The sequence below is a fragment of the Ipomoea triloba genome, chromosome 2 (assembly GCF_003576645.1).
Source record: "Ipomoea triloba cultivar NCNSP0323 chromosome 2, ASM357664v1".
Classification (NCBI taxonomy): domain Eukaryota; kingdom Viridiplantae; phylum Streptophyta; class Magnoliopsida; order Solanales; family Convolvulaceae; genus Ipomoea; species Ipomoea triloba.
Window position 1 is genome coordinate 24555923 of NC_044917.1, and position 17849 is coordinate 24573771.

Here is a 17849-nt window from a genome sequence, read left to right on the forward strand (position 1 = left end):
AAATTGTCGAGGACCAAATTGATAATTTCACTATAGTCAAGGGACCATTTCAGTGAAAATTTAATTATCAATTTGGTCTCTTGACTATAGCAAAATGACCAAGTTGGTCCCGATTTAACGGATGTTTAACGGCAAAATAAACGGAGGACCAAATTGGTTAAAATTTTCAAAGTCGAGGGACTTAATTGGACACGAAAAATTGTCGAGGACCAAATTGATAATTTCACAATAGTCGAGGGACCATTTTGGTAATAAACTCAACTATCAATTTAAATCTTCTCTCTCCAATACACTCTCTCTTCCATCTCAGATTTAACCTCCTCAAAAAATTGAGCTAAAATCTCCATTGGGGATGCTAACTAANTTAAAACAAAAAAAAAAAAAAAAAAAAAAAAAAGAAAGCCTGATGTAATCTAAATTTTAACTGAAGTAATCTAAAATTTTCTTCATATGTCAAAGTCCCACGGTTAATTCTCGCACTAGATTACCTAAATATAGCTTTCATCAAAACACGCAGCCCCATTAAATCGCTTGCTCATATCTCATCTCTACCATTTTAGCATTACAATACCTCTCTCTGTTTCTCTCTCTCTCTCTATTGGGAAGAGATCGATATGGATAATGGAGAAGTAGTTGAAAATGAAGAGCTGATTGTCTGGAGCGGAAACCAGCCGGAGAAGAAGCCAACGGGTGGGTCTGCGCCGCCGGCCATCGACGACGGTGGCGGTATCGAGATGGAGGCGGCCGCCGGAGAAGCCGTACCTAAACCAAACACCGCAGGTAACTGGCAACTAACTCCAACCACATATATCAATACTCTGTTGGTCCCTGTACTTGCCCCTTCTCTCATTTTTAGCTTTTTTTTTTTTTTTTTTTTTTTTTTTTNTTTTTTTTTTTTTTTTGAAAACCTCATTTTTAGTTCTTTTCTGATTTTTATGATTTATCCTTTTTACAACATTTAATTGTGGTACTTTTAAAGAAAAAAGTCTTCCCGTACATCAACTTTTTTTTTAAAAAAAAAAAAATTTATTAATGGGAGTGAGTGAAAAATGATTTAGAATAAGTGGTTCTATGCCATCTAAATTCACATGTAAAGACGTTGGTTCAAATACAATTATATATGCCAAGCACCTTATGTTCATGTGATACTTTTGTAATTCTCTTTGAGGAAATGTTACAGTATCAAAATTTAGTGATAGGGTATTGACTTATAGTATAGAACAAATACTATATTCCAATAACAAAAAAAAGAAATATGAAGACAATGAATTAATTAAAATTTTAATTATTTAAACAACTAAAAATATAAATTGATTGCATGTCTTTGCGACTTGATCTCTATTTGAACTCAAAATGCTAGATTTACAATTTTTTTCAACTATTTTATCAGTTTGTTATTGTTTATTGGTCAGACTAATTTTTTTAAAATATATTTTATATTCCGTAATGTCTAAAATTTGCTCCTTTTTTTTTTATGTTTAATACTCCATCCGTTCCATTTTATGTGTCTGGTTCGGTTAACGAGGTTTGATTGAAATTATTTTTAATCCAATTTTTCATAACATTAAGTTTAGTATTAGTATACAAAATTTAAATATTTAGAAACTACACTAAAAGTTTTATTAAACACATAAATTCAAATTTAAAAATAAGTAAAAAAATACTAAAGAAAATAAATAAACATAAAATAGTTGATTTAACACATGAATAGTGGGTAGGACAGATAAAATGAAAAAGAAATAATACAAATTTTAAATATATAAATTTTATACATTAATATTCACGAAATATGATATAAAATTGAATTGTAAATAATCCAAACCATTAATAAAAAATGAGATTTTTGGGGGTAGTGACCAGAACTACTACTGTATATACGTGATTCTCGTGAGTATTGATTCCAAAGCTTATTGGCAGCCATGGCAGGACCTCAGTCTAGAGACTAGAGATGTTTGTTTTTAAATGGTTTTCTTTTTGTTTTCTTTTCTACTGGTGTCACTGTCACACACACACACAAAAATTTACGGAGTACTGTAAAAGAAATTCAGCAAAATAAAAAGAGTTCACTGTGTGTATTCATAAATTTACTTTTATTCTATGATGTGACGTATTTTTATCATGTTGATTTTAGAAAAAAATAGAAATATCAAGAATTATAAAAGGAAGTAAAAGTTGATGTAATATTTTTGGAATACAAAAGATGAAGAAAAAAGGCAACCATTTCCATGTTTTGATGAGTGATCAGGTGCATTGAAAGGGATGGCAAGATCACAGTTGTATGAGATCTGTGCAGCCAATCGCTGGAGCCCACCAGTCTTTGACTGTTGCAGTGACGACGGTCCAAATCATCTGAAAATGTAAGTTTCTGGATTTACTCAATGCACACTTTTAAGTAGTAATTGTGTTCTTTTGTCATTCAGAGAAAAAAGAAATTGTGAGTTTAAGGTTTTGGTTGAATTGTGTGTGCGCTAACCTTAAGAAGATGTTGGATGGATGTATTGGTGGCAGGTTCAAGTTGAAGGTAAGGGTAGAGATAAGCAGGGAACATAAAGCGACCACTTTGGTGTGTTTTAGCAATCCGTTTCCGAGGAAGAAAGCGGCGGCGGAGAATGCAGCTGAAGGGGCACTCTGGTTCTTGAACCATCTTGGTTATCGCTCAAACAATCAGTGAAAAAAAAAACATTCTGGTTTTTCTGTCAGTCTATAGTGGCAGTTGGTGACATCTGAACATCATTTATAAAAACATTACTGGTGGTCCTTCATCCTTAATTAGCTTGTCTATTTGTGTTGATTAGATGCAATTACAATAAAATTGTAATTGATGAACATTTTGTTTTTTAATTAGAGGAAACAAGTTCTTCTCTCACATACTGTTTACTGAATCAGCGAGCTAAACTCGTACAAGCAAGATTTACAATCCTTTATGATTATTGGTAGAGCTCATGATACAATCAAATATATCCAAACCAAAAATGGACGCCGAGGGAAGAAGGGAGTGAAGTCTGCGGAGGGTGGGTTGGGGCAATTCAGCAGAATACTATATATGGCACCAATGTTTCTATTTCCAATAAACTAATCGTTGGAAATACCGCACGCAATAACGTACAGCTGGATGTTCCCACAATATTTCTCAAAGGACTGGGTTCTTACTTCTTATGCATCAGATCAGAAATTCTAGAATTTTTCAGCACAGACTTAGCTCATTGGTTATTTAGGACTTGAAAGAAGAGATTAAATTTGAAATTCGGCAACAACATTGTAGAGATTATTTTTAAAGTGGACAGATTTCTTATGCGCATGGATACCTGGTGTTGTTTGCTGCTATTTACGGAGCTATTGATTTACAGAATTACAGTAATTTACATCCTCACACATACTCTGTCCAGTAACAGAGTAGAAACCTTTGAGACTAAAGATTCAATCTTTTGGGGAGGAAGAAATCTCAGAATTTGGACAAAATGATAAAGTTCAGGTTGATATTAAGGTATTACCCAATATCAGACACTAGATACGGACTCAGGCCTATAGTACACATTTAGATAACAATTCTCAGTTTTTTCCTAAACCAAAAGATAGTACCTTGAGATTATGTCAACGACTTAGAGCTGTGTAGGGAATTAACATAGATGAGTAATTTTTGGATAACTCTACCAAAAATAAGTAACTTTTAAAAGTTGGATAACTGTACCAAAAAAGTCTTTTTTGCCAAATGTGTTTTGATAGGACACTTGTCAAGTTGTCATGCATATGCAATTTAGAGCTGTGTAGGGAATTAACATAGATGAGTAATTTTTGGATAGGGATTAGGCGTCTCTCCCTTTTGGGGTTTCCCCCTTCTATTTCTGATCAAAAAAAATATAGATAAGTAACTTTTGGATAACTCTACCAAAAGAGTAATTTTCCACGGACTCTTAAATTTTACATTCATTTTTTTACGGGGGGCCAAAACGGTTCGGATAAATCAAACTGAAAAATCGTTCGGTTCATGTTTTAAGATAATCAAACGGTTTGATTAAAAATCGAACCGAATCGAAAAATCGAACGATTTTTTAATTAAATATAAATATATATTATATTATATTATATATATATATATATATATTAAATAATATATATTATATTTCCAAACTAGAATGGATTTGGAATTCATTCCAGATTACTGGAATGAAAATCCAGTTTTGAAATTTTAGTTTCAGTTTTATTTTAATTTGTTTGAATTATTAATTTGTTATGTTGGTATTTAATATTTAGATATTAGACTTTGGATTTGGGTTATGTGATGTTTCATTCGTAGTTATTACGGCGCTCCGTCACGTCGCGGCGCCTCCCAACCGCCTTGTCCGCCTAGGAAATGTTGAAATTCAGGGGGTTGTAAACCGAACCGAACCACTTTAAACCGAATCAAAACCAAAACCGAACCGAACTCTAATGTTAAACCGAAAGGTTTAATATTTTTTAAAAACCGAGAAACCAAAATCGAAACCAAAAAACTGAACCGAAGACCGAAACGTCACCCCTACATTTTTTACTCTCTATGACATGGCATGTCTTGATTGTTTAATTTAATAAAGGGTCGTGATATTAATTCATTCCTTTTTTATTTTTTCTCCAATTAAATTTGAACACAAATGAAAATAAAAATTTGAGTAGAAATTTAGGAGTCCATGAAGTAATTTTCAAGTACTGCATACAACAAATGCATAAGTCATATGCATTTGAAGTGGGGAAATATTAACATTTTTTAGATAAAAAAAAAATCATCAAATCCATACATGCTACGCGTTTGATGGTTTTTTTCTAATCTAGTTCATTCATTAATTAGTTTCAATGTGATCTTTTAATACTTTAAAGCGATGAATAATAACAACATACTCTTTTTTAAAAATAATAAATTTATTAATAATTGATAGACATATCTAGGCTGACACAATAAAGAAAATTAACTAAAGGGGATATTAACATTTTGATCCCTTAATTGTTTCCTAACTGTCAATGTAGTCTGCCGTAGTTTTAATTTCAACCAATTTGATTCTCGAATTATTTAAAATTTCGTCACTTAAATATTTCCAGTGACTATATTAATAAAATTTTAAAAATGTAAAAATTACAATTTTAGTCTTGAACCAATCTCATGAGTTTTAGATTTCTGGTTAGGTTGGATTACTTTATTATAAATAAATAAATAAATATACAATACAAATAGATATAGAACAAGAGTACGTATCTAAAAGCAGTTGGGGGTTTGGCGATTAATTAGTTAGACTAAATCAAACCCAAATTCTTAAGTTGCGATAATATGGGGAGTAAACAGCGTAGTGTTTGCATGGCCATGATACAACGTTTGATGGAGCTTTGTTGTAGTGAGAGTGTAAACTGAGAAGCAACTATCTTCCAGCTCCTTCACTCGTTGCTCTCCTGCGTCTTCCCTATAAAACTCCAACTTCATTTTGATACCAAGCATCAGTCCTATCCCAAACAAAAAAATTAAGCCTTGAATCGTTAAACAAAGTTCAAATTCAATATACATAGATTAATAAAAATTAAGAAAAATACATAATCATAAAATGTCCAAATACTTTAAAATGTTTTAAACTCCTCCAAAGTCCAAATATAAGTACATAACAAAACAAATAAACTTATAGGGTTTTAACTTTTAATTTCTTATATATTTTGTGTGTATATATATATATATATATATATATACACGTCATTTTATATATATGTTAACTTATTTATTTATACCCTCCCTGTCCCCGATGGGGATGAGGAATTTCACCCCCATCCCCGCCCCCGTTCCCCGAACCCGCTCCCATCGTGGGAGGGAATCGGTTTTCCCCGTCGATGGCGGGTTGAATTACCATCCCTAATTGAGGTCAAATAAAGCAACAGTAATTTGAGGTTGCTAATTTTTTTTTAAAGTAAAAAAATCATAGGGTGGAGGGATGGTGCGTCAAAGTGTCGCGTGGCTATCATGCATCACATGCCTTATAAGGCTTTCTCCTTCCCTCCGGAAAAAGTAGAGCTGTCAAAACGGGCTTAGCCCGTCCCGCTCCCGCCAAAAAGGAAAGGTAGGGCGAGCTTTGAATTTTATGGCCCGTATTTTGGCAGGCTTTTTGCTCACCCCTACTAAAATGGCAGGCTTTGGCAGGGCAGGCTTGGTGCCCAGCGAAGGCCCGCCAAGCCCGCCTAGTATGTATATATTATTAATATTAGTGTGTATATATATATATATACGTCATTTTATATATATGTTAACTTATTTATTTATATTGAAAATTTGTATTAGTAAGTAATACATTGTATAAATTAATTGTTATTGCCTTATAGATTCACATATTATGTATTTGATTATTTGTTACTACTTATTACTTAGTTATTATTGTGTTCAACAAATTACAAATGCATTGATATATGTCTAAACTATTCAAATTATTTTAGTATACACTTATTAACTTTTTCATATTAATTTTTATTTAAATTTAAAACTTTTAAAATTTGACAAGCTCCCGCCAAGGCTCGCGTGGCGAATCGGCCCATTTTAGGCCCTTATTTTGACAGACTTTTTAGCCTGCTCTCGCCATTTGGCCTGGCGAGCCCCGCCCCGCCGACCCGTTTTGACAACTCTAGGAAAAAGTCACTTTCCCCTCATTTTCCCCTATCTAGCCCTTCTCCCCCTCTTTCATCCTTTCTTTCTCCTTTTTTTTTTTTTTTTATGCATTGGAAATGCCTAAGGGAAATTGTAGTACTTAATAGGAAAAATGTAATACTTTTTAGATCAAAATATAATATTTGAAGATTGAAGAGTTACTTATAAGTGAAACTATAATACTTATGAAAAATTTGACTTGTCTCAGGGTTAAAGATTGTATCATAAGGTATTTTACCAATAAATAATTTGGAGTAGTATTATTGGACTATTTTTTTATGCGGATTATTCTTGCTATAAAAGTATTCTCAATAGTCCAAGATTTTGCACAAGTTTTTAGAATGAGTAGGAAAGAGAAAGGAAGGAAACAAGAAGAAAAAAAAAACTTGAAAATGAATAAAGCAAAAGCAATAACTGGCGACCATTCTCAATGCGACCACTCTCAATGCGCTCCGTGGGCGTGGGCGTGCGCCCACTGGGCGCTACGGGTGCGCCAACTAGCTGCATTTTTTTTTTAAATAGTTTTTGAGACCCACATTAGGGGACAAAAAACTATTATTATTGAGCTAAAATTCCTATTGGGGATGCTAACTAATTTAAAACATTAAAAAAAAAAAAAACCTGAAGTAATCTAAATTTTAACTAAAGTAATCTAAAATTTTCTTCATATGTCAAGTCCCACGGTTAATTCTCGCACTAGATTACCTAAATATAGCTTTCATTAGTGCAAAACACGCAGCCCCATTAAATCGCTTGCTTATATCTCATCTCTACCCTTCTTCATATAATATGGGGTGTTTGGCAAACAGCTGATAGCTGATAGCTGAGTGAATTTGCTGATAGTTAATAGCTGATTGTGTTAGTTGGTTTGACCAACTAATACATTGTATTAGCTGGTTATAAAAAAAAATATTTGGTAAATTAGGTATTTACTTTTAATTGATTGTATGTAAAGTGACCTATAAGGGCATTTTGTTAATTTCTTAATTCTTTAATTAAATTTACAATTTATTATTATTATTATTATTATTAAATCAGATGAAACCTGCCACCCGTACTTTATTATTATTATTATTATTATTATAATTGCCCATTTGACCCAAACCCACAACCCATTTGTAAACAAATCCCTACCCATTCTTTCTACCCATTCTCTAATTAAATCAGATGCGAGGAGAGAAGAAGCCCAGCGGAGAAGAGAAGAGCAGTGGAGGAGGCAAGAAAAAATGACAATGAAGATGAAGATGAAGATGAAGATGAAGATGAAGATGACTCGGTTAGTCTCGTCTCCATTGTTGCTGTCGTTGATTTTTTTTTTTTTTTTTTTTTTTGTGAATTAAAAATATAGTTTGTTCATTTGTTGTGTATTCTGAGTTTTGAAGATGAAGATGACTTCTGTAATGAGTTAATAGTCACTTCCATTATTTTATTTACTTTTAATTTGTGGATTTTCTTGTGTTGATATGTGCCATGGCAACCTGAGAGAGGGAAGGAGAATAGGAGGAGATGAGTGTTTTCCGTTGTTTTTATTTTCCTTTATTTTTAATTTGTGAATATATATGATTTTGGGATGATGATCAAATTCGTATGTTCTGCAAAAAAATCAGGGATAATTTTGGCATCTTAGAAGAAATGGAATCATGTAAAAACAGTAGCTTTTTAAAAATAGCTTATTGACCCTATCAGCTATCCCAACAAGCTCTTCTACCAAACACTAATTTTGACTGATTGACCAGCTAATGATAAGCTGATAACCAAACACCCCCTATATATTCGCCATTTTAGCTTTACAATACCTTTCTGTCTCTCTCTCTATCTTCCCCTGTTGGGAAGAGATCGATATGGATAATGGAGAAGTAGTTGAAAATGAGGAGCTGATTGTCTGGAGCGGAAACCAGCCGGAGAAGAAGCCAACTGGTGGGTCTGCGCTGCCGGCCATCGACGACGGTGGTATCGAGAAGGAGGCGGCCGCCGGAGAAGCCGTACCTAAACCAAACACCGCAGGTAACTGGCAACTAACTCCAACCACATATATCAATACTCTGTTGCTCTACGGCTGTACTTGTCCCTTCCCTCATTTTTACTTTTTTTTTTTTTTTTTTTTTAATGTTTAATAATACAAATTTTAATCTTCAAAAAAAAAATAATACAAATTTTAAATATATAACTTCAACAAAATATGATATAAAATTGAATTGTAAATAATCCCGACCATTAATACAAAATGAGATTTTTTGGGGGTAGTAATCAGAACTACTACTGTATATACGTGACTCTCGTGAGTATTGATTCCAAAGCTTATTGGCAGCCATGGCAGGACCTCAGTCTAGAGAGTAGAGATGTTTGTTTTTAAATGGTTTTCTTTTTGTTTTTTTTGTTTTCTTTTTATTTGAGTCACTGTCACACCAAAAAAAATAAATATTACGGAATACTATAAAAGAAATTAAGCAGAGGAAAAAAGAATTCTATTACATGTATTTTCAAATTTTACTCTCTCACTTTTATTTGTGATATACTGAGTATTTTTTGAAAGGAAGTAAAAGTTAAAGAGTAAGAAATGAAAGTTGATGTAGTATTTTTGGAATACAAAAGATGAAGAAAAAAGGCAACCATTTCCATGTTTTGATGAGTGATCAGGTGCATTGAAAGGGATGGCAAGATCACAGTTGTATGAGATCTGTGCAGCCAATCGCTGGAGCCCACCAGTCTTTGACTGTTGCAGTGAGGAAGGTCCAAATCATCAGAAAATGTAAGTTTCGGAATTTACTCAGTGCACAATTTCAAATAGTAATTGCATTTTTCATGTCACTAAGAAAAATAAAATAAAGTTGTGAGTTTAAGTCTTGGTTGAATTGTGTGTGTGCTAATGTTAAGAAGATGTTGGATGGATGTGTTGGTGGCATGCAGGTTCAAGTTGAAGGTAAGGGTAGAGATAAACAGGGAACATAAAGCGACGACTTTGGCGTGTTTTAGCAACCCGTTTCCGAAGAAGAAAGCGGCGGCGGAGAATGCAGCTGAAGGGGCACTCTAGTTCTTGAACCATCTTGGTTATCACTCAAACAATCAGTGAAAATCCTGGTTTTTCTGTCAGTCTGTAGTGGCAGTTGGTGACATCTGAACATCATTTACTGGTGGTTCTTCATCCTTAATTAGCTTGTCTATTTGTGTTGATTAGATGCAATTACAATAAAATTGTAATTTCATAACATTTTGTTTTTTAGTTAGAGGAGCAAGAATTTACAACCCTTCTTCTCTTCTCTCAGATACTGTTTACTGAATCAGCGAGCTAAACTCGTATCAGAAAGATTTACAATCCTTTATGATTATTGGTAGAGCTCATGATACAATCAAATATATCCAAACCAAAAATGGACGCCGATGCAAGAAGGGAGTGAAGTCTGCGGAGGGTGTGTTGGGGCAATTTAGCAGAATACTATATATGGCACCAATGTTTCTATTTCCAATCAACTAATCATTAGAAATACCGTACGGAATAACGTGATATTTCTCAAAGGACTGGGTTTTAGGGCTAGACAAAACGGTTCGAGTAATATGAACCAAACCGATCCGAAAAATTGATCGGTTCATGTTTTAAGAGAATCAATCGGTTCGGTTAAAAATCGAAACGAACCGAAAAATCGAACGATTTTTTTAATTATATATATATATATATATATATATATATATATTATAAATAATATATATATTATATTTCCAAACTAGAATGGATTTGGAATTCATTCCACATTACTGGAATGAAAATCCAGTTTTGAAATTTTAATTTCAGTTTTATTTTAATTTGTTTGAATTGTTAATTTGTTATATTGGTATTTAATATTTAGATATTAGACTTTGGATTTGGGTTCGTGATTTTTCATGCATAGTTATTACGGCGCTCCGTCACGTCGTGGCGCCCCCCAACCGCCTTGTCGCCTAGGAAATGTTGAAAGTCGGGGGTTGTAAACCGAACCGAATTAAATCCGAACCGAACCCTTCAAACCGAAACCGAACCGAACCGAACTCTAATGTTAAACCGAATGATTTAATACTTTTTTAAAACCGAAACCAAAAAAATCGAACCGAAGACCGAAACGCCCACCCCTACATTTTTTACTCTCTATGATATGACATGTCTTGATTGTTTAATTTAATAAAGGGTCGTGATATTAATTCATTCCTCTTTTATTTTTTCTCCAATTAAATTTAAACACAAGTGAAAAAATTTAGGAGTCCATGAAGTATTTTTCAAGTATTGCATACAACAAATGCATAAGTCATATGCATTTGAAGTGGGGAAATATTAACATTTTTGAGATACAAAAAAAAATTCATCAAATCCATACACGCTACGCGTTTGATTTTTTTTTTTCTAATTTCAAAAATAGATTTAGGGAAAATATATAAAAAGCATTTGACAAATGAATTTTTAATTTATTCACTCATCAAACTCATTTAAAAAAAAAAACTTATTTGGCAAAAGAGATTTTTCTTAGGCTTCTCCAAATTTTTTAAAAAAGTGTTTATTTTTATTCATAAATATCTCATCTCAATCAATTTCTCGAGTTGTGCAATAAAATCACAGAGAAGGTAGACTATGTGACCTATTTTCATTTGCAAGATCCTAATAGTTACATGACCAAAATTGAATTTTACTCTACCGTCAAATTAAAAATCGATTATTAAATGTGACAATGTTACAATAATCGTGAGATTAAAATTGAAACTGTCCCATTAAAGAAACATTTTATTATAATTGTATTTAATTATTTTTATATTTTGAAAATATGTAATAGAATATAGATTAAAGATGGAACATTTTAATATATTCTTACATTTTTTAGAATAAAATCAAGGACAAAACAACACTAGTAATTCATATTAGATATTACACATTATATATTTTTGTTTTAATCTAGTTCATTCATTAATTAGGTTCAATGTGTCTTTTAATACTTTAAAGCGATGAATAATAACAACATACTCTTTTTATAAAATAATAAATTTATTAATTATTGATAGACATATCTAGGTTGACATAATCAATAAAGAAAATTAACTAAAAGGGATATCAACATTTTGGTCCTTCAATTGTTTTCAACAGTCAATGTAGTCCGTAGTTTTTAATTTCAACCAATTTGATCCTCGAATTGTTTAAAATTTCGTCAATTAAACATTTTTCCTTTACTATCCTTATAAAATTTTAAAAATGTGAAAATCACAATTTTGGTCCTGAAAGGATTTTCGCCAATCTCATGAGTTTTAGATTTCTAGTTAAGTTGGATTACTTTATTATAAATAAATAAATAAATATACAATACAAATAGATATAGAACAAGAGTACGTATCTAAAAGAAGTTGGGAGTTTGGCGATTAATTAGTTAGACTAAATCAAACTCAAATTCCTTGTTGCGATAATATGGGGAGTAAACAGCGTAGTCTTTGCATGGCCATAATACAACGTCTGATGGAGCTTTGTTGTAGTGAGAGTGTAACTGAGAAGCAACTATCTTCCAGCTCCTTCACTCGTTGCTCTTCTGCCTCTTCCCTATAAAAATCCAATTCATTTTGATACCAAGCATCAGTCCTATCCCAAACAAAAAAAAAACTAAAAAAGGAAAAAAAAATCCCCAAAAAATTTTAAAAAACATAAAAATTTTGAAAAAAAAAAACTACTTACAGATTATATACACTAGAGCAAAACAATAAAGTATAGATCCAGCCAACAATGGCAGGCCGCATTAGCTTGGAGGCTATCAAGAAGGAGAATGTTGATCTTGTATGAGTTTATCTTCTTTTTTTTTTTTTTTTTTTAATATATATTCGAATTCAGATTTGATATGTGGTGATATATATAAATGTTTGTGTAAATGTATAGGAAAAAGTTCCGCTGGAGGAGGTGTTTCAACAATTGCATTGTACTAGGGAGGGGCTGACAAATGAAGAAGCACAGCAGAGGCTCACTATTTTCGGCCCGAACAAGCTCGAGGAGAAGAAGGAAAGCAAATTTCTCAAGTTCTTGGGGTTCATGTGGAATCCACTGTCGTGGGTGATGGAAAGTGCGGCTATAATCGCCATCGCCTTAGCAAACGGGCAGGGAAGGCCCCCGGACTGGCAAGATTTCGTTGGAATTACGTCCTTGCTCATCATCAACTCCACTGTCAGCTTTATTGAAGAGAACAATGCCGGCAACGCAGCTGCAGCGCTAATGGCGGGACTGGCGCCCAAGACGAAGGTGCTTAGGGATGGGAAATGGAGCGAGAAGGACGCGGCGATTCTGGTGCCGGGAGACATTATAAGCATCAAGCTGGGAGATATTATCCCTGCAGATGGCCGCCTTCTGGACGGCGATCCTTTAAAGATTGATCAGTCTGCACTTACCGGGGAGTCACTTCCGGTGACAAAGCAGCCAGGGGAAGAAGTGTATTCTGGTTCCACCTGTAAGCAGGGTGAAATAGAGACAGTTGTCATTGCAACTGGGCTGCATACCTTCTTTGGCAAGGCTGCTCATCTTGTTGACAGCACCAACAATGTTGGACACTTCCAGAAGGTAATAATCTAATTCCTCTTTTTTGGGTGACAAGGAAACCTACCTGAGTGTGCACTGGGTAAACCTCAGACGGAACTGATGATATATATATATGTATGTTTCAGGTGTTAACAGCAATTGGGAACTTCTGCATATGCTCAATTCTTGTGGGGATCGTGATAGAGATAGTAGTGATGTACCCAATTCAGCACAGGAGGTACAGAGATGGGATTGACAACCTGCTGGTTCTTCTCATTGGAGGGATCCCAATTGCCATGCCTACTGTGCTGTCTGTTACGATGGCCATTGGCTCCCACCGCCTCTCACAGCAAGGTGCCATCACCAAGAGGATGACTGCCATTGAAGAGATGGCTGGAATGGATGTTCTCTGCAGCGACAAAACCGGGACTCTTACCCTAAACAAACTCACAGTAGACAAATCTTTGATTGAGGTGTTCACCAAGGACATGGACAAGGACACTGTTATGCTTCTTGCAGCCAGGTCTTCCAGGGTGGAGAATCAGGATGCAATCGACACTTGTATGGTGGGAATGTTAGCAGATCCTAAGGAGGTAATACACTTAACTGTTTAGTTTAGTTGAAACAGAACACATCCCCTTATGCTCTTCCCCCCGTGTGTTTTACAGGCAAGGGCAGGTATCAAAGAGGTGCATTTTCTACCATTTAACCCGGTGGATAAGCGTACAGCTATCACTTATATTGACTCCAATGGGAACTGGCACAGGGTCAGCAAAGGTGCACCCGAGCAGGTAGATTTTATACTTTTATCGATGACATTATCTAATATCATATCTGCTACTGAGCTTTTCTTCTTTGTGATCAGATTATTGAGCTTTGTGACCTAAAACCGGATGTGAAGAAGAAGGTTAATGGCATCATTGAAAAGTTTGCAGACCGTGGCCTTCGCTCTCTTGGTGTTGCTCAACAGACAGTACCTGAGAAGAACAAGGACGCTAAGGGAGGGCCTTGGGTCTTTGTAGGCCTCTTGCCTCTGTTTGATCCTCCAAGACATGACAGTGGTGAGACCATCAAGCGTGCCCTTAACCTCGGTGTCAATGTGAAGATGATCACTGGCGATCAGCTCGCCATTGCCAAGGAGACAGGGCGACGATTGGGGATGGGAACCAACATGTATCCTTCCACCTCCCTGCTCGGGGAAGACAAGGATGCAAATGTTGCCAACATTCCTGTTGAGGAGCTAATCGAGAAGGCTGATGGGTTTGCTGGAGTGTTCCCAGAGCACAAGTACGAGATTGTGAGGAAGCTCCAGGAAATGAAGCACATCTGTGGCATGACTGGAGATGGTGTGAACGACGCCCCTGCATTGAAGAAGGCAGACATAGGAATCGCTGTGGACGATGCAACAGACGCTGCCCGGAGTGCATCCGACATAGTCCTCACCGAGCCCGGGCTGAGCGTGATCGTCAGTGCTGTGTTGACAAGCAGAGCAATTTTCCAAAGAATGAAGAACTACACCATTTATGCTGTCTCCATCACCATTCGTATCGTCCTTGGTTTCATGCTCATTGCTCTTCTCTGGAAGTTCGATTTCTCGCCCTTCATGGTTCTCATCATTGCCATTCTTAACGACGGAACCATCATGACCATTTCCAAGGATAAAGTCAAGCCTTCCCCCTTGCCTGACTCATGGAAACTCAAAGAAATCTTTGCCACTGGCGTTGTTCTTGGCACTTACCTAGCAGTCATGACAGTCATTTTCTTCTGGGCTGCTTATCAGTCAGATTTCTTCACTGTAAGACTTTCATTCTCTCCCTCTTACTCTTACCATTTCAAAATATTTCATCTGCTCAACAAGACATTCTTCCACATATTGCAGGAACACTTCGGGGTAAGATCAATCAGGCACTCCTACGAGGAACTGAACTCAGCACTCTACCTTCAAGTCAGTATTGTGAGTCAGGCGCTCATCTTTGTCACAAGGTCCAGGGGCTGGTCCTTCGTGGAACGACCTGGTTTGTTGCTGCTAGGTGCCTTTTTCATTGCCCAGCTGATTGCCACCGTGATTGCTGTGTATGCAAACTGGGAATTCGCGAGAATCAAAGGCATCGGCTGGGGCTGGGCGGGCGTAATCTGGCTTTACAGCGTCATTTTCTACATTCCACTGGACATATTGAAGTTTGGCATCAAATATGCATTGAGTAACAAAGCCTGGAATAATATGATAGATAACAAGGTAAAGTAAAAATAACACAAGGAACTTCAATAATCAATCAGATTCTTCAACAGACTCATGTTTGTTTGTTTCAGACTGCTTTCACATCAAAGAAGGATTATGGAAAAGAAGAAAGAGAGGCACAGTGGGCTTCAGCTCAACGCACATTGCACGGCCTCCAGGCTCCAACCAGCAACTCTGGCTTCGCCGACGGGAGCTTCAAGGAGCTGTCTGAAATCGCAGAACAGGCAAGGCGACGTGCAGAAATTTCAAGGTAACACATTTTGCAATTTTCTAATTAATTAATTAATCCTCCTGCCAGCCAACCAGCAAGCCAGCAGGATTGTAATACATACTTAAATCTGCTAGTTTGGAGCAGGTTGAGAGAGCTGCACACTCTAAAGGGGCACGTGGAATCGGTGGTGAAGCTGAAGGGTCTGGACATTGATACGATTCAGCAACACTACACAGTCTGAGGGAGGGAATTATGGATTCAGTCAGGCTGCGAATTAGCAAGTTAGTAGAAAAAGATGAGAGTTTAGAGAAAAGAATAAGAAAGTGGAGGGAAGAAGTAGAAGAAGAAGAAGAAGCTTCTCCCCACCCCCACCCCCATTTTAGTGTTTTAGATGGTTCTGCTATACAGCATATGTGTTGCTGGATATGCATTCTTGTTTCTACTATCTCATGAGCTCTACATGTAATTCTTGGTCCCTGCAATTTTTGTAGTATGCAACATGATGATGAGTCTTCTGCGGTTTTATCTCCTCTTCTCAATTAATTTCTCCCTTTATCTTTCTTTTATTGCATTCTTGCATGGCATTCATGGTGGCACAAACAACAAGGAAGAATATAATAATGGATATATCTATCTAATCTATCTAGCTGAATTTTCTATATTTACTTCTAATTTTAATTAACTATCAAATTTAAGAGTATTAAATCATTTCCAATTTTAATTTACTGTAAATTTTTCTAAAATGTGAGAATAAGAAGATTAGGGTTTGTTTCCCTTGTGAGAAACAATCAATCATGACTTTCTAAATGTTAATGATACAAGAATAAAAAATTGAGTGATAATGTGAGGATTAAATATGAAATTAAGTCTATCTATCGTCTTACATTGAATTGTGGACAGGTCTTCTTCAACTGCGAACTGTTTTCTGTGTTCATCATTTTCCCATCTCCTCAAAATGAGACACGCATGGATCTCGATATTTGCGATGTGCAGAATATATAGAATATGTGGTAGAGAAGAAGATGAAGATGATGAGGATTTGAGAGTGGAAGAAGAGAGATGAGGAGGAATAATGTTGTTGGAGTTTGTTTGATAGTAGTTTTGTTGATCAGTTGTGGAGTATTAGTTGAGGGAGAAGGGAAGAGAAGCCGTGGTGGGGGGAGGAAAAGGGGTCGAAGGTCTTGTGATCCTTTGTATTTGTACCTTTTTGGGAGATGTGGCCAATGGCCTTTTCCTCATAATTCTCCTCATAATCCCTTTATATGTCCGCCTCCTCGCCGCCAGCCTCCGCCACTCCCACCACCATCACCACCGCCACCGGTTGTCTCCTGTCCATGTCCACCACCTGCTCCGCCGCCATCGCCTCCGCCTGCCTGCGCACCATCTCCACCACCACCACCACCTGTCTGCCCACCATCTCCTCCGCCACCACCTGTATGCCCACCATCTCCGCCACCACCATCACCGCCTCCGCCATCGCCGCCTCCGCCATCTCCGCCTCCGCCACCTCCTCTAGTTCCATCTCCCCCACCTCCAGTCCCGTCCGCTCCTCCGCCTGATTCTCCTCCTCTCATAATCTTTCCGCCTCCCTTAGACCTTTCTCCACCACCGCAACCAACATTCCCATTCCCATGGCTAACACCACCAATATTCTCATCTCCACCGCCATTGTTCTCTTTCCCACCGCCACTACTCGTCCCAATAACGCCACCGCTACAGGAGCCACAGCCACTCCCAAATTTCCCTCCTCAACTGCCCTTCACATTTGCTCCGCCCACAATTTCAAATCCACCGGAATTGCCCTTCACATTTCCTCCGCCCATAATTTCAAATCCCCCGGAAACTCAACTGCCGTTTACATTCACTCCGCCGGTAGTTTCAAACCCCCAGAATCCAGAGCAGCCCCCGGAAACTCAACTGCCGTTCACATTTCCTCCGCCCATAATTTCAGACCCGCCGGTGATACCCCAGAATCCAGAACAGCCGCCGGAAATTACTCTGCCACCTCCGTTGGTTACCGATATTCCACAGAATCCAGTTGATCCTCTGCCGTTCATATCTGCACCGTCGGAACCAAACTTCGGAGACCCAACGCTACCATAATCCCCTCCCCTCCTTCCAACAAATAATAACACTATTACACCATGTAGTGTGTGCTACGTTTTAAATTTCTTATCTTATATGTAATAACATGCTTTTCTTTTATGTAAAACATATGGTTTTATAGTGTTCTCTAATAATGTTATGT

General features: G+C 36.5%; 3 protein-coding genes across 3 annotated transcripts; all 3 read left to right on the plus strand.

Annotated features, from left to right (window-relative positions):
- Nucleotides 1-458: 458 nt before the first annotated feature.
- Nucleotides 459-2866, plus strand: LOC116011066 (ribonuclease 3-like protein 1). Its single transcript, XM_031250578.1, has 3 exons — nt 459-780; nt 2246-2357; nt 2509-2866. Exons 1-3 carry the CDS (start codon nt 615-617, stop codon nt 2669-2671), a joined length of 441 nt encoding a protein of 146 aa, XP_031106438.1. The 5' UTR covers nt 459-614; the 3' UTR covers nt 2672-2866.
- A 5077-nt stretch (nt 2867-7943) lies between these two features.
- LOC116011067 (ribonuclease 3-like protein 1) lies at nt 7944-9950 on the plus strand. Its single transcript, XM_031250579.1, has 3 exons — nt 7944-8650; nt 9284-9395; nt 9554-9950. The coding sequence occupies exons 1-3, from the start codon at nt 8488-8490 to the stop codon at nt 9675-9677; spliced, it is 399 nt and encodes a 132-aa protein (XP_031106439.1). The 5' UTR covers nt 7944-8487; the 3' UTR covers nt 9678-9950.
- A 2365-nt stretch (nt 9951-12315) lies between these two features.
- On the plus strand, nt 12316-15971 carry LOC116006257 (plasma membrane ATPase 4). The gene is made up of 8 exons (XM_031246564.1): nt 12316-12422; nt 12522-13193; nt 13298-13744; nt 13820-13942; nt 14017-14946; nt 15031-15387; nt 15462-15640; nt 15746-15971. The coding sequence occupies exons 1-8, from the start codon at nt 12372-12374 to the stop codon at nt 15840-15842; spliced, it is 2856 nt and encodes a 951-aa protein (XP_031102424.1). The 5' UTR covers nt 12316-12371; the 3' UTR covers nt 15843-15971.
- Nucleotides 15972-17849: the final 1878 nt, after the last annotated feature.

Excerpts from the sequence above, each read along its gene's own strand:
- LOC116011066 (XM_031250578.1), top strand. The coding sequence starts at position 615 with ATGGATAATGGAGAAGTAGTTGAAAATGAAGAGCTGATTGTCTGGAGC. Across the intron at positions 781-2,245 it reads ACCTAAACCAAACACCGCAG|GTGCATTGAAAGGGATGGCA; the intron begins GTAACTGGCAAC and ends ATGAGTGATCAG. Across the intron at positions 2,358-2,508 it reads GGTCCAAATCATCTGAAAAT|GTTCAAGTTGAAGGTAAGGG; the intron begins GTAAGTTTCTGG and ends TATTGGTGGCAG.
- LOC116011067 (XM_031250579.1), top strand. The coding sequence starts at position 8,488 with ATGGATAATGGAGAAGTAGTTGAAAATGAGGAGCTGATTGTCTGGAGC. Across the intron at positions 8,651-9,283 it reads ACCTAAACCAAACACCGCAG|GTGCATTGAAAGGGATGGCA; the intron begins GTAACTGGCAAC and ends ATGAGTGATCAG. Across the intron at positions 9,396-9,553 it reads GGTCCAAATCATCAGAAAAT|GTTCAAGTTGAAGGTAAGGG; the intron begins GTAAGTTTCGGA and ends GGTGGCATGCAG.
- LOC116006257 (XM_031246564.1), top strand. The coding sequence starts at position 12,372 with ATGGCAGGCCGCATTAGCTTGGAGGCTATCAAGAAGGAGAATGTTGAT. Across the intron at positions 12,423-12,521 it reads AGAAGGAGAATGTTGATCTT|GAAAAAGTTCCGCTGGAGGA; the intron begins GTATGAGTTTAT and ends GTAAATGTATAG. Across the intron at positions 15,641-15,745 it reads CGACGTGCAGAAATTTCAAG|GTTGAGAGAGCTGCACACTC; the intron begins GTAACACATTTT and ends AGTTTGGAGCAG.